Consider the following 15,287-nt stretch of genomic DNA (forward strand, 5'->3'; position numbering starts at 1 on the left):
CAGTATTTAACGTAAATAACTGTCAACTTTGTTCTGGTGATTTTCTAAACTGCTGCATAACCAGTCTGTGATCGTCTGTCAGTTATATAGAATAAATGATGATTTTTTCACATCCACGCATATTAGCTGAACACTAAGTGTAAAGAACTCTAACATCAAGTGTTCAAAAATAAAACACAAAGGCATTAAAAACTGAACACCACACATTCAATTGATGAACATTAAGTGTTAAGAACTCTAACATCAATTGTTCAAAAATGAAACACAAAGGCAATAAAAACTGAACACCACATATTCAATTGATGAACACTCAGTGTTAAATAACTAACATCAAGTGTTCAAGAGTGAAACACAAAGGCAATAAAAACTGAACGCCACACATTCAATTGATGAACACTAGTGTAAACATATGAAACACCATTTTTGGCTTAGAAAATGCATTTTTTTTTATTTGCAGGAATTGTTACATTATAATGTTTGAATTAGACACCGGTAGAAAGTTAACCCACGAAGGTCATTTCTGCATGCTATAAAGTGTTGGAAAAAAGAAAGATGTCAAAAAGGTAATATGACAATATATGTATATTAAAATAGCTTATGTAGGTGTATCATTTCTATAAATGTATACCTTTGGTCAAGAAATCGACTTATGTAATTTATAATGTCAAAACTTGCATTTCACTGCCATAGAATATCAATTTGTAATCTGGTACATATCGAAATTTAAGCATAACAACTATTGCATAATTTGATGCTTTATGAAAAACTCTCTTCTATTAATTTTAAATTTTAAATTTTGCAGGATATATAGGCTCATAGACATTACTTATTGTGGAGGATTTTGACATTGGAAGTTGATGATAACACATAAAATGCCACCCAGATGAAGATGCACTGAAAAGTTAAGCGTACATTGTGTGTGATCGTACAAGAACTGTTGGAATTTGCAAACTTTTAAACTTTCATTGTGACAAATATCTATATCATAAACTATCTACTTATCACATTGACATGCTTTTTTGGTTAGGATACACATGATGTAGCAACTATATCTTGTCATGTAGAAGAAAATAATTATTTGTGATATATTTAAGTCGGTTTATTATGTATTATTATGTATGTGATTTCACTGACTGTTACTTGTGATATCATAAGGTATTATTGTGCACTTTTCTTACATATATACTCATTTTTTATTATATAAAGAATTACTTGTTAAAATATGTTTTATTGTTGTATTTTGCCTGATTCAATATAGTTTTTATAACAGTTTAATTAAGAATAGTACTTATGGAAAATTATGTACGCTTAACAATAGAACATGTTCCACGTTTGAACACCATCAATTTGAACGCCTATGTCAACTGTTCTGAATGTTAACGTCTGGTGTTCTGAATCTTAACATTTTGGTTTTTGAACATGTTCGGTGTGTTCAAAAAGTGTTACAAAGCTGTTGAACGCGTAGACGTATTACGATTTTGAACATTCGGACACGTTAAATCGTTAAACACTAATGTTAAGGTCTTTAACATCAAGTGTTCAAAAATGAAACACAAAGGCATTAAAAACTGAACAACACACATCCAATTGATGAACACTAGTGTAAACATTTGGAACACCATTACACGTTCAAAAAGTGTTACAAAAAAGCGTTCAAGCGGTGTTCTATTTATTAACACTTAGATTTACAGTGTACGTTTGCGTCACCTGTTTTAAAATTACATGGTATCATGTGCGCCAAAAATAAAACATACGATTGCACCAACTAGAAGAAAAATTACTTCCCTCCTTCTTTATTCTGACTTGGAACTGACAGTTTACACGACAAATGTTTCCTTTTCTGAGAAATACTTTCTTTTTACTGTTGCTGAATGGCTACTTCCCAATTCAATGTATGTAGTAGATTGTAACTTCACTTTATTGTCCAAAAAGACAAACATTGAAGGATGAAATGCATAAAACAGTTCATTATAATTCCTGTGGAATGCTTCTGCTCCATTACTGATACGTTTTGTTGTAGATCGAGTTCCATCCCATAGGATTGATGGGAACAAAGCACTGAGTCATCAACATATGTGGCTAAAACATAATCATCAAAAGCTTCTATTTTATTCTTCTTTGGCAAATATTGTATTAAATATTCGGCAAGGCCATATGTTTGTTCCCTCTCGGTACATGGACTGTCTATTGCAATTCGAGTCATTTCTCTCCAGATGCTCATCTTCATGATGAAATATCTCCGAACATTTGATACTTTTTAAGCCAAAGTAAGAATTAATTTTAATCACTAATATTTATGATAGATATGTGTACAGGTTAATTGGCGCAAATGAGTTCCGAATATTGGCGCAATTGATACATTTTGAAAACAAAATTTGGCGCAAATGATACCCCTGAAAAACAGTAATTGGCGCAAAAGGACTGCATGCTGCCCTAAAAGTGAATGAATCCTTTAATCCTCAAAACCCGTCTCACATAAAAATTATCAAATCAACTCTTTAACGATGGATGTTATTTTTTGTAAATTGATCTCAGTATTTTCACGACAGTGTTTTGGCATAATGTTGTTTAAAATAAAGTTATCAAAAGGTTCAAAATATTTCAAAAACTGTTAAATGAATGTTGTGGTTATACAATAATTACGAACAGTACTGTTGATTAATTGTTGTCTCGTGGACTTTCCTCCTGACTGTTTTGTCAAAATGGAATTGGTTGAAGATTATCAGATCACAATTAGTAAAAACAAATTCTTGTGGGAGCTATTTTTTTTTTTAGAATTTACAACAGAAGCTCATTGTTTGAAATGAAAAACATATCTTACCAAAACAGGCACTCTTTTCTGATATCAAATAATCCAAATCAAGGAACTTCAGAAATATACCTCTTGCAAAAATGTTACTAATCACTGATGGTATTATATTCGTGTATACGTAAATTCTATAAGCTGTATTGCTGCATTGCTTAAGAATAAAAGACTTATTATTGCGTAGTAAACATGTTTCATTATAGATTGTTATTTGATATAGACATGGAGCTGCAATGAAAATATTATTCTTGCAAACATATTTTATTGTCCCTTGACAATCATTTCAATTTTAATATTTAAAATACAGACTTATTATCCGGCCGTACTATCATATTGATTTTGATAGTTTTGTAGTTGTTAATCTCCTTTAGGTGTCGTAACAAAAAAATGGTGCCAGTGATGCAATGCATTACAGTTACTTTGGTTGAATCTTACTTTGGTGCATTTAATAGTATATTAAATATATGTTAATACTTTTGCAGAAAAGAGATAAATAGTGTCAAAATAGAGTCAGACATCTGTAGGTGCATGGTTGTTTGCTAGTTCAAATCGTATTGTTCTATGAATTGTTTATAGATAATTTATACCATATGCTATTAGAACGACCTGCCTCTCAGAGCTATGAGGCACAATAAAATATGTTTTCAAAAATATGCCTGCCAAGATATACTTGACTTTATAGAGGGTCCCTGTTCAACTGTTCAAAGAAATTAAAGTCTATACCGGGGTGTGTTTTTTTTTTTAGATAAATGTTTTCCAAATTAATAAGCTCAGATTGTTTTGTTCCAATATGCTTGTAGATTTTAAGTTTAGGACTAGCTTCTTTTGTGCATTTTTTTTTTTAATAACTATAGGTGCCATTTCAAGTATGCAAATGTGTTATTCTTTTTCTTTTTCGTTTTAAAATAGCCTGACATATCATATATTCATAATTCCCTCTGGTTTTAAACAATCGGAAAATTATTCCTCATATGGGTTGTTCCTATAATGACTAACACATACTTCTCTCCCCAGTTATCATGGTTATAATACATAGTGAATAAACTAGTGTCAAATTAACTTTAAAGATATAAAGGAGAAGACCAAAAATATTGTCTTTTTTTCATTTTGTGAATTATCTAAAAAGTGAATATGTGACCATAATCTGTAAATGTTATCACATTAAATATCAGTACACCAAATATATATATATATATAAAAAAGAACTGCTCAAAGTAAAAATCTTTAAAAAAAATCTAACTTTGCATGTAAATAGTCTTAAAAACTTCCCATGTCACGAAAAGTTAAAATAAAACCTGTAAACCACCCTTGAAATAAAACATAAAGGCTTTTTAAAAAAACTGTAAATAGTGTATATAATGTTGTTGCGTTACGATTGTTAATTTATTCTTCATTTATTTTTTTGGTGTAGGAACTGTTCGACATACGAAAATATGGTTACCCTATCAATGGTGTAAAGATCCAGAGAAGAAGAAGAAGCCCCGTGAAAACTTTTCTCGGATATTGTCCGACATTTGTTCGAATCTTACTTACAGTATTCCGAAAGGAAGATTTGCGAGACAATCCGAAAAGTGCGCCAAATTGAAATTTTATATTTTGTTGTTGTTTAGGCCTTACTGGAACCTGAAGATTATATTTTACTTAACCTGCAGATTAAGAAACGTCAACATTAAATGAGAACCATATTGTGATGTGGTAAGATTAAAAAATTTACAGATCTAGAGTTTCAAATGTCTGAAATGTTTAAAATTATCAGTGTTTTAAACTTTTTGTCTTTAGTTTACATACAGACTACAGATCTAGAGTTCCAATTGTCTGAAATGATATCAGTGTTCTTTAGTGTACAGTGTACAGGGGTGCAAAAATGGCAATCTCTTTTGTTATTCTGCCAATGAATTTCCAGTATTAAAATAAAAGATAAATAGTCTGGCCAATTATAATTTTTTTTATTGGCTTCATCTGTTCATTAGACATCTATGATACAATGTCAGAATGTACTACTACTAATCCAAATAATTATGACGTCTTGAAAGGCTATTATAATTTTTTCTTTGACGCTTAACTTCGACGGCGTCAAGAAAAAAAATATAATAGCCTTTCAAGACTCCATAATTATTTGGACTACTATGATACTAGTCCAAATAATTATGACGTCTGGGACGGCTATTTTATTTTTTTTCTGGGACGCCTTCAGGAAAGCCCAAAAAAAATTTAAAATAGCCTTGCCAGACGTCATAATTATTTGGACTACTATGATACCAAACGATCCTGAATTTATTGTTTCTGTGAAGTTTGGTTAGTCCTCAAATGATCATGATGATTATGCATGATACTTCATTTAAATTGTTTGGTGATTTTTAATTCATTGGAAATTAAGAGAAAAAGGTAGGCACTTGTAACCTGTCCCCAAAAGTAGGATTGTGTTTTGGATAGATTTTTTTTAAGAAAAAAAATGTATATTAGATACAACAGAAAAAAGGGGGGACACCCCAACCCTGGTGTCCTATTCCCAGTCCAGGTATATCAGTGAATGTTCATAGATCTCTGTTGTACATGTTGTACATGTTGTAGTATAACTTAATTTAAATGATGCATCCAAGCAAGTTTGATATAGTATTTTTTCAAATGCCTTAACCGTTTCAAATTAAAGCTACACAAAAAATAGAAAAATGGCTGCTGCTGCATTTGTTTTGCGTTCATTCATTAGAACAGTATATTCCTTTTCAGACTGCTCTTTTTTTATTATATGAGATACAGAGAAAGTTATTGCATGAAAATTGCTCAGGACTGTAATATTAGGCAGTTATTTCAGTAAATTTTTTATCAAGTTACCTGCATTTTCAGATAATTAACAGGTAAAAGGTGTAATTTATTACATTTGTGTTGAATTTTGATTTTGAATAAAAACTATGTTTTGTCTTCATCTATTTTGTGCTTTTATCTGCCGTATAATAATGAAGACACCAGTTGCTCGAATCCGTAGCATATTGCACCATACACAACGTATTATGTAATTGTGGAACAAATCAGTGCCTCGGTCCTCAAAATTTTCAGTCAACCTCTGTTTTCCCCCCTTTTTCTATGTTTGGTAATGATCCATCAAAACATATTTCCCACACGATTTAAATGTAATAAACACATTGAGATAACAAAATATAAAAAGAAGATGTGGTATGATTGCCAATGAGACAACTATCCACAAAAGACCAAAATGACACAAACATTAACAATTATAGGTAACCGTACAGTCTCAAAAATGAGCAAAGCCCATACCGCATATAGTCGGCTATAAAAGGCCCTGATAAGACAATGTAAAACAATTTAAGTGAGAAAACTCACGGCCTTATTTATGTCAAAAAATGAACGAAAAACAAATATGTAACACATAAACAAACGACAACCACTGAATTACAGGCTCCTGACTTGGGACAGGCACATACATAAATTATGTGGCCGGGTTGAACATGTTAGCAGGATCCCAACCCTCCCCTAACCTGGGACAGTGGTATAACAGTACAACATAAGAACGAACTATAAAAATCAGTTGAAAAAGGCTTAACTCATCAAATAGACAAAAAATAAAAGTGGACGTTGCCGGGTACTTATACATACCGACACAAAAAGACACAATGAACAGATCTGAGAGTACTCGCAGTTATCTGACAGCTAGTTCAAAGCCATTAACAACTAATAAAAAAATCATGCCTCTAAGACTAAGCAATCAATCCGTACACATCCAACATACAACGTATTTAGTGTAAAGACGTCATAAACAGCCAGAGAAAAACATGACCTTGTGCAATGCCAAGTTACAGGTATCAACAGATTGTAGATTCATGAAAATGTATATGTATCTAACATACTAGTAATATTTAGTTAGCTTTTAATCTACTTATAATTTATAACAAAGTCAATATTTATACCAATAAAAACAATATTCAATGATCTTATCACAGTGTTGAATAGGTAACCTTTAAGAATAAGTTTATTTAAAGGAGCAACAAGTTTACATGGATCATTTCTAAATTTCGGGGCACGGTTTACAATATTTCCGTAAAAATGAGGATGTGCTTTCCGTTTGAAATAAGTTTTCTACAGGTACAAACAAACTTCAAAACCAAATCTTTATATCTATGGAAAAATTTAGTAAAGGTTTTAAGTAATTTATGGTAACGATATCCCTGGTTTAATAATTTACCAGTAATACATAGGTTACGTTCGTTAAAATCAAAAACGTCACAACAGACACAGGCATAGCGAACAAGTTGTGAAATATAAACACCGTAAGATGGTGCCAAAGGAACATCACCATCTAAAAATGGAAAATTAACAATAGGGAACGAAAAATTGTCTCTTTTGTCGTAAATTTTAGTGTGTAGTTTCCTGTTTAAAACTGAAATATCTAAATCCAGGAAAGGACAGTTATTACCGAATACATTTGACACCTTTTAACTTATCCTCATTGTCAGTTTCGCAATAGAAATGCTGAAATATTTCCATATTTACAGCTTGGTTTCCGATTTCCGACATTTGCATTTGTCAATTTTTTTATTTGTTTTCATTCAATTTTCCTTCTGCTGCATGATTTTACAATAAAAATTGCCAGGAAAAAAAATGTGTCAGATGACCCCGCCTACAAATAAAAAAATCTGACATGGCTAAAATTAGAACATAGTGGTAAAATGCAGTGAGGATTTCAGATATTATTTTTACTCTCATGAATTTTTTTCAGGATTGTATTCTTATCCTTCTAATGGAAGCTGGATCAATAAAGGCTATAGACAGAGGGTCTGTACACAGAATATGCTCAGGACAGGTTGTATTAACATTAGCTACAGCAGTAAAAGAACTGGTAGAGAATAGTATAGATGCTGGAGCAACCATTGTAGGTATGAATGGCGCCATTATATGTATCACTGAAAACAAACAATTATTTGAATCTGGAATAAATTTCTGGGGAGAACACTGACAGCAACATGTTTAGATTTTAAACTTTGTATTTTTTTCTAATATGAAACACTCTAAGATTTTTTTTTCTTCTTCCCATCAAAATTTACCACAGGACAAAGGAGTAATAACAGGTACAAAAAATTGAATACATTTATAAGACCTTTGTCAATAAAGATGTCAAGTTTAAAACAAGTAGAGAAAACTTTTAAAGTTCTTAACATACATATACATTGAGGACAGGATCAATAAACATGATAAATCAAGAAAACCCATAATTAAACAATAAGCTTTTGTATTGAGATACATCAACATATCAGTAGGAAATTTTTGAAATGAAACACGTAATGTATGTTTTGGATTTGACACCAAAAAATATTTAACTGTGTAGTAGTTTTTGTTGATAAAATGGCATATAAACTTGTAAGCCTTGTATTGAGTATAATTATGTCCTGTTTTACAGAGGTCAAACTGAGAGAATATGGGAGTGAGCTGATTGATGTCAGTGACAATGGATTGGGTGTTGAGGAAAAGAACTTTGAAGGACTCAGTAAGATTTAGTTTTTATAAATTGAACACAAGTAGAAAGATAAGGAGATTCTGTATGATTGCCAATGAGACCACTCTCCACCAGAGAAAAATGATGTAAAGATTACAACTATATGCATGCGTAAGGCACAGTAAGTTAAAAAAAGAATAATGAACTACCATGACTACCGGGTATGTTAAAAGAATTTCTTATTTTAGCACTGCATTTCTATTCTTTTAAATGAATCAAAATAACTTTTCTTGTTCGAATCAACCAATGTGCCTTCAGAACAGCTTCCTAAGCTTGTACAATGTATATCTAAATGTATTATTAAAGTGTCGTGTGAATTCCATTGTATCTTTCCAAACTGGAATCAAACTGTATTTTTAAAGTTTTCATTTCTACCTTTTGAAATATTGAAATAACTTGATGATGTCAAATACTTTGGTTAACCTTTTCATATATGGACCATAATTTGGTAATCGGTCTTTGGTTTCTTTTTGTATCCTTTTTTATAAGTTCTAAAATTTTAACTTTTATTTTGTGGGTTGTGTTGGTGTTAGAATAGTATGAATGGAACAATTGAGTTTTTCGAGAAAAAATTAATACATTTTGATTCACCGTTTACGTGACATGAAACCAAACAGGAAACCAATCTTTATTTTCTTTATTTTGCACAATATAATTCAAAAGGCATAAATAAACACCATTACTAGTGTTACTTGCTTCATGTTAATATTTAAAATCTATTTTCAATGTTATATTAAAGTTTTTTTTAAACCTGAGAGGAAACCATAAGAAACCGAAAGCATTTTTTTAGTTTTATTTTATTGCAAAATCTGCTTAAAATAATCTGAACAGTATACTTTTTCTTAAAATCCATCTTAAATGTAACAGTATTATAAAACTCCTAAATATGTGCTTGTTTTGAAAACAATTAGTACAATTTATTCAGAATTTTCCATATTTTCTTCATTGATACAGGATACCATAATCGTTGTATCTTGATGTTTAAGCCAAAAAAAATGAATTTATATTTGGTTTTGATATTCCAGTTATATACAATTTATTCCAAATCATTGGCAATGTAACATTCTTTAAATCCAGTAAAGAAAAAACTTTTAACTTGGAATTAAAATCTTTAAAATAGGCACAATGTGATACTTGTGACCTGTACACCATCTACATGGTTTCCACATTTTAACCTACTTTAGTGGGCTAAAATCAATAAAGTACTTCCTTTCAAGTCATGCATGGTAAAAGTTTAGTTCTCCTTTGACAAGTTTATTGCGTTTCTGATAAGTGTTATATGCAGTACATGAATAAAAAATATTTATTAAAAACTGTGACAAAGATTCCGACTTTGTACATTCCAAGTGTAACGGTATATTAACATGTATTTTTTATTAAATTATATTTATTCACCTAAAATATCCAGTAATATTTACTGCTGAAGTTAAATCAATCCAAAGAGCATTGGTACAATGATAAGAGACGTAATTTCGATTGATTTTTCCAAGGACTCTTCACGTCATTATCGGGAAACGAAGTGTGTTCTAACGTCTGTCAAATATGAAATCGATTTTGTCAAGTCATTGGGCATTTATTTTCACACAGGATCGTATGTAACATTATGCACATAGGAAAAATAACAGACCATCCGCGCAATCTCTTTGACAATTGTATTTTCCTCTTTTAAACAAGACGAAACAAGTCTACAGATTATGTTTGCTAACATCCCGTTGGAAACAAAAACAATGTTTAGACCTAGTATTTCGTACATCCGGCCGTAATGGCGTTATCACATGTTAGTCACATGTTTCACGTATGACCGGAAATGATTAGAACTTAAGGACAAAAACAATTTTAATAAATAACTGGACTTCTGTTTCGTGTGAAATGCAACGCATAACGGTAACGTAATTTTCTTACTTAATTATTACGAAGATCAAAAGAAGAAATGTAAATCATCTCGGATTTACCTGTTTGAACATCTCGCGAGAGTTCATATTTGCATATTGTTTTTAAGAATTCTATTACAACAAAGCAGATTACATCATCTAAAAATTGCGTTACGAAATCGGACACAAAAATCACGCCACTGTTCTTACATCTGCTACATAAATACTTATAGTTCTCGGCATTTTCTTCTCACTATTCTTATTGGTCGATGTTCTTTGTTATTTGAAAGCAAAAGTTACGAATTTGCCGGTGACGATTATCTATTAATCAGTCAGCGTTATGCTCTTCGGAAGCAACAAATAACGCGAGAAACGACACAAAAATACGGTTGTAGAATCTTTGAAATTCGTATATTTTAAAAAAATTTCTAGAGAAGAGTAGCATACACTTGTATGTTGATAAAAATAATGGCATCTTTAGATGTAGTTGCAACTTTTCTTACAGTAATTCACATTTTATCACTTTTCTATAGTTATAGGAAACAGAGCCCAATAGCAAATTATGGTCCATATACTCTGAACATGCTATCTAATGTTGTCTTTTTCTTTCTTAAGCTTTGAAACATCATACTTCAAAGCTAGAAGATTTTTCAGACCTCATAAATGTGGAAACATTCGGATTCAGAGGAGAAGCATTGAGTTCCTTGTGTGCTTTAAGGTAAAACTTTTCAAAACTACCGTGAAAGAAAAAAATTAAATGGAATAAAGAGAACAGTTCACTTAAATAAATTTCTATCCATCAAAATCTTGGCTCAGTGGAAAGATGGGGAAGTACTGATCTGGACAAAAAATTTACAAAGCATTTCAGCCTGGTATATTGTACCTGTAGTAACTATCCTTGTTTTATTTATTCATTTCAGATGACAACTCTCCTATCATTTTGATGTATAGTGGATAATGGTCCAGTCCCAACAGTACCTTGTAAAAAAATCACAAAAAGCACATGAAATGATAAATGTTCAAAACAGTTTTGCTGTAAACTTTTACTCACCTTTTAAGATTGCTAGTTTATAGCCAATTGCATTTGTATTCTCAGTTTCTGTAAACTCAGAAATTATTGCATGCATGTATTATTGCGATTTTGTCATTTTGGACTAAAATGCAAATTTAATTTTTGCTATATTGGGAAAAAATCCTGTTTGTTTTACATTAAAAAATTCAAAATAAGAGTTTAAATTATTAATGCATTTATAACCCTGTTTCATTTTATGCAATAGTAAAAACATCACAATAATATCTGAATTTAAATATATTTTTAAAAATAGCATTATATTTACCTCCAATTCTATCTTTACAGTGTTATGAGTGTTGTAACCAGACACAAAGATGTAGAAGTAGGTTCTAAACTGGAATATGATAACCATGGTAAGGTCAGCAGTAGGTCATCAGTGGCTAGACAGGTATGGTTAAATATAAATGGTAAATCAAGATGTATTTTTATTATACTCTATATGATAGGGATTGCCTTCACCTCATTTGTCTGAATTTTCAGCATTTTATTTTTGGAATTGCAAAATAGAAAATATTTTATCTTCAGAGATATTGTAAGGTTGGTAGTAACATGTTGTAAAGTCTTTAAGTATCTGTCAGCCACTTTTTTCATGTTTGCAGATACTATATAAAATAGAAGATGTGGTATGATTGCCAATGAGACAATATTCCAAAACAGACAAAAATGACACAGACATTTACAACTATAGGTCACCGTACGGTCTTATACAATGAGCAAAGCCCATACCGCATAGTCAGCTATAAAAGGCCTAAATAAGACAATGTAAAACAATTCAAACGAGAATACTAACGGCCTTATTTATATAAAAAAATGAACGAAAAACAAATATGTAACACATCAACAAACAACAACCACTGATTTACAGCCTCCTGACTTGGGACAGGCACAAACATAAATAATGCGGCAGAGGTTAAACATGTTAGTGGGATCCCAATCCTCCCCCTAACCTACAACTGGTTCATTTCTGACCACATTGGTATCTATACCCTACTCAGAAACTTCTGATTAGGTAGACATCTTATTTGACCAGCAGCTTGATATAGATACGAAGTAAGATGTGAGTGATTTTGGGGTCTGTTAGACACCTACTTCCTGTTTTCTGATACTTTGAATAACAAGAGAATTTGCACAACACATGTATCTTCTTGTTTTGGTTTAAGTTTGGTTTTAAGTAAAATCTTTGCATCTTAACAATCAGCATTAGCTATATAGCTAGATGGTATTTGAATGCTATATAGCACCTTTACAATTGAAAGCACTGCATATAATGTATTATCGGACCACAGATGAATTATCACATTGTGATTGGTTAAACGCTGTCACCCCCTATGAGACCGTATGGGGTTAGTAAGTTTCATATGGGGTTCATGATTCATTAATGGCGACATCATCTATTAATGTTGTTGTGTTACATTGTTTATTTTTCATCAAAACGCTGCAGAAAAAGTCCAGCGTCCGATAAATTCGTTATACGGTTAACTACTGATCCCGCACCGATCCATAGAGGGTGAATAAAATTCATAGGGGATTCGGCCCTATGAATTTTACTAACCCTCTATGGATCCGTAGGGGGTCAGTAGCGAACCATATAACTTATAATATTTTAAATATGTAATTTCCATGAAGTAACACAAACAATATAATAAAACATAACTTGTTGTTTTAGATTTAGAAGTTTGATTTTCAACTTATTGCAAAGATAAACATATATAGTGATACAAAGATGATTAATTTCTTGCTTTAAACTGTAGCCCTAAGATATACAGCAATCTGGTGAAAAACAATTTAAACATATAAGAAACTAGTAGTCAATGTAACAGTAAGGATTGTCATTTCAGTGCATTTTAACAATAATCTATTTATAGATTGGTACTACAGTAACTTTACAGAACCTGTTTTATACACTACCTGTAAGACATAAAGAATTCCAACGAAATCTGAAGAAGGAATTCGTAAAGATGGTACATGTCCTGAATGCCTATTGCTTAATCAATACAGGTGTAAGGATAACTTGTACAAATCAGACTGGCAAAGGGTAGGTACATTATTAGGGGAAGGTAACATATTGATTACTGCCTCATCACTATAGATGTAAGGATAACTTGTACAAATCAGACAGGCAAAGGGTATGTACATTGTAGGGGGAAGGGAACATATTAATTACTGCCTAAATATATAGATGTAAGGATGACTTGTACAAATCAGACAGGCAAAGGGTATGTACATTGTTAGGGGAAGGGAACATATTAATTACTGCCTAAATATATAGATGTAAGGATGACTTGTACAAATCAGACAGGCAAAGGGTAGGTACATTGTTAGGGGAAGGTAACATATTGATTACTGCCTCATCGCTATAGATGTAAGGATAACTTGTACAAATCAGACAGGCAAAGGGTATGTACATTGTAGGGGGAAGGGAACATATTGATTACTGCCTCATCAATACTGGTGTGAGATAACTTGTACAAATCAGACAAGCAAAGGGTAGCTATTATTCTGAGGGGAGGTGATTTAGTAATGATTTGTAATGTTTAATGTAAATTACTATTTTGTAATGAGATGCTTCCCTTCCCATCTATTTTATGTTTCTTTTAGCTTGTATTGTCTTAAAGTGGTGTCATTAATGCATCTATAGCAGTCCCTGGTCTGTCAACCTTGAAAAGATGAGTTTGATAACTGATTGTGGCAAAAGGAGTAGGGGCATTAAGGCCTAGTTTTGGCCCAAGAAAATAAAATGTTTGATAACCATTTCAAATTGGCACACAATGTTAAGAAATGCATCGGGTAAAGAAATATAAATGAAAAACATAAAGAATTTTATCTGATGATGTCACAATTACGTCATAATATGTGCTGTTTTCACAAAACGATGAAAATTACAGAAATGGTCTTATTGCATTTCTGCTAATTTTTCAAAATCCCCAGACTACGTCTCCGCAAATTTAAAATATGTGTTTCCGCAATTTGTATTTATTACTTTTCCGGAATTTTGCTGGTAACTTATAATTGAAATATTAAAAGCTAATGCTCCGTCTGATGATAAATACATGAAGTTTGCCGATTATGTTTTGGAATTTTATATAGATGGCTATTCGAAATTTCAATAAACCATTTTGGCATCACCTCCTGAACCCGAGGAAAAGAGAACAATGAATGGTGCCAGTTTTTTGCTAGTCATCACGTGTTGCCTATAAATATTCTGCCACAACTGACTTATGAACTCATATCAAGATATATCAGATCAGTGCTGACTATTGAACATACATTTTCATACTTTTTAATGATGAATTTTACTTGCATGTTATGATGACCTTTAACTTAATAAATATTTATTTTTTATTATGTCTTTGATTTCGACAGGTATTCCTGAATTATTTGTGGAAAAGTAATAATTTATTTTTTCAGGAATAGTTAGTTTTTTTCCGAAAAAAGTAAACTATTTATTTGCGGAAACGTTCACTTTTTTTTCTGGAAACGTCTTTTTTTTTTTCCCGAAAAGTAATGCCAATGTGAGGAAATGTAAAAAAGCCGTCAGAAATTAAGCAGTTTTCTACCTTTATTTCCATTGTAGAAACATCCTGCACAGCCAAGAAACAACAAAATAATCAAACAGAAGCTTTTTTACAACTATTGGCATAATCTCACCAAATATAAAGTTGTTTCTTGGGTGCGCACATACTTTTTCAATCTAAAATATACTTAAAATTTGATGAAAAAACAAGGAAAATAACAAAATTTAACATAATATGCAAATTAAGTCATGGTTTGTTGCCATGGTAACTTGTTCAATGTCAAATTTGGGTATTTTTTGGCAGTACCTTATACCGTAGTCAAATTTTTAGTTATTTAAGAATATGTATGATAACTTTTGAATTTGCAGTAATTTTTGGGCCAAATAAGGGTTAATGCCCCTATTCCTTTGGAATTAAGCTTCTTGATCACATGCTTTATTGTGTAATGCATTTTCACATGCATCACTAATCAATTTCCTGTTAGCTAAAATACTTTTAGAGGGAGGGTATCATTACA

General features: G+C 31.5%; 1 protein-coding gene across 1 annotated transcript in view; it reads left to right on the forward strand.

Moving 5' to 3' along the window:
* The first annotated feature begins 4,322 nt into the window (after positions 1 to 4,322).
* The window catches only part of LOC134725724 (mismatch repair endonuclease PMS2-like), a 46,401-nt gene continuing 35,436 nt past the window's right edge, over positions 4,323 to 15,287 (forward strand). Inside the window, exons 1-6 of the mRNA XM_063589761.1 lie at positions 4,323 to 4,501; positions 7,539 to 7,695; positions 8,217 to 8,303; positions 10,799 to 10,901; positions 11,541 to 11,643; positions 13,121 to 13,290. Of these exons, the coding sequence (XP_063445831.1) occupies positions 7,560 to 7,695; positions 8,217 to 8,303; positions 10,799 to 10,901; positions 11,541 to 11,643; positions 13,121 to 13,290 (599 nt within the window). The 5' untranslated portion in view covers positions 4,323 to 4,501; positions 7,539 to 7,559. The remainder of the gene's footprint in view (positions 4,502 to 7,538; positions 7,696 to 8,216; positions 8,304 to 10,798; positions 10,902 to 11,540; positions 11,644 to 13,120; positions 13,291 to 15,287) is intronic.

Source organism: Mytilus trossulus, chromosome 7 (genome assembly GCF_036588685.1).
Source record: "Mytilus trossulus isolate FHL-02 chromosome 7, PNRI_Mtr1.1.1.hap1, whole genome shotgun sequence".
Classification (NCBI taxonomy): domain Eukaryota; kingdom Metazoa; phylum Mollusca; class Bivalvia; order Mytilida; family Mytilidae; genus Mytilus; species Mytilus trossulus.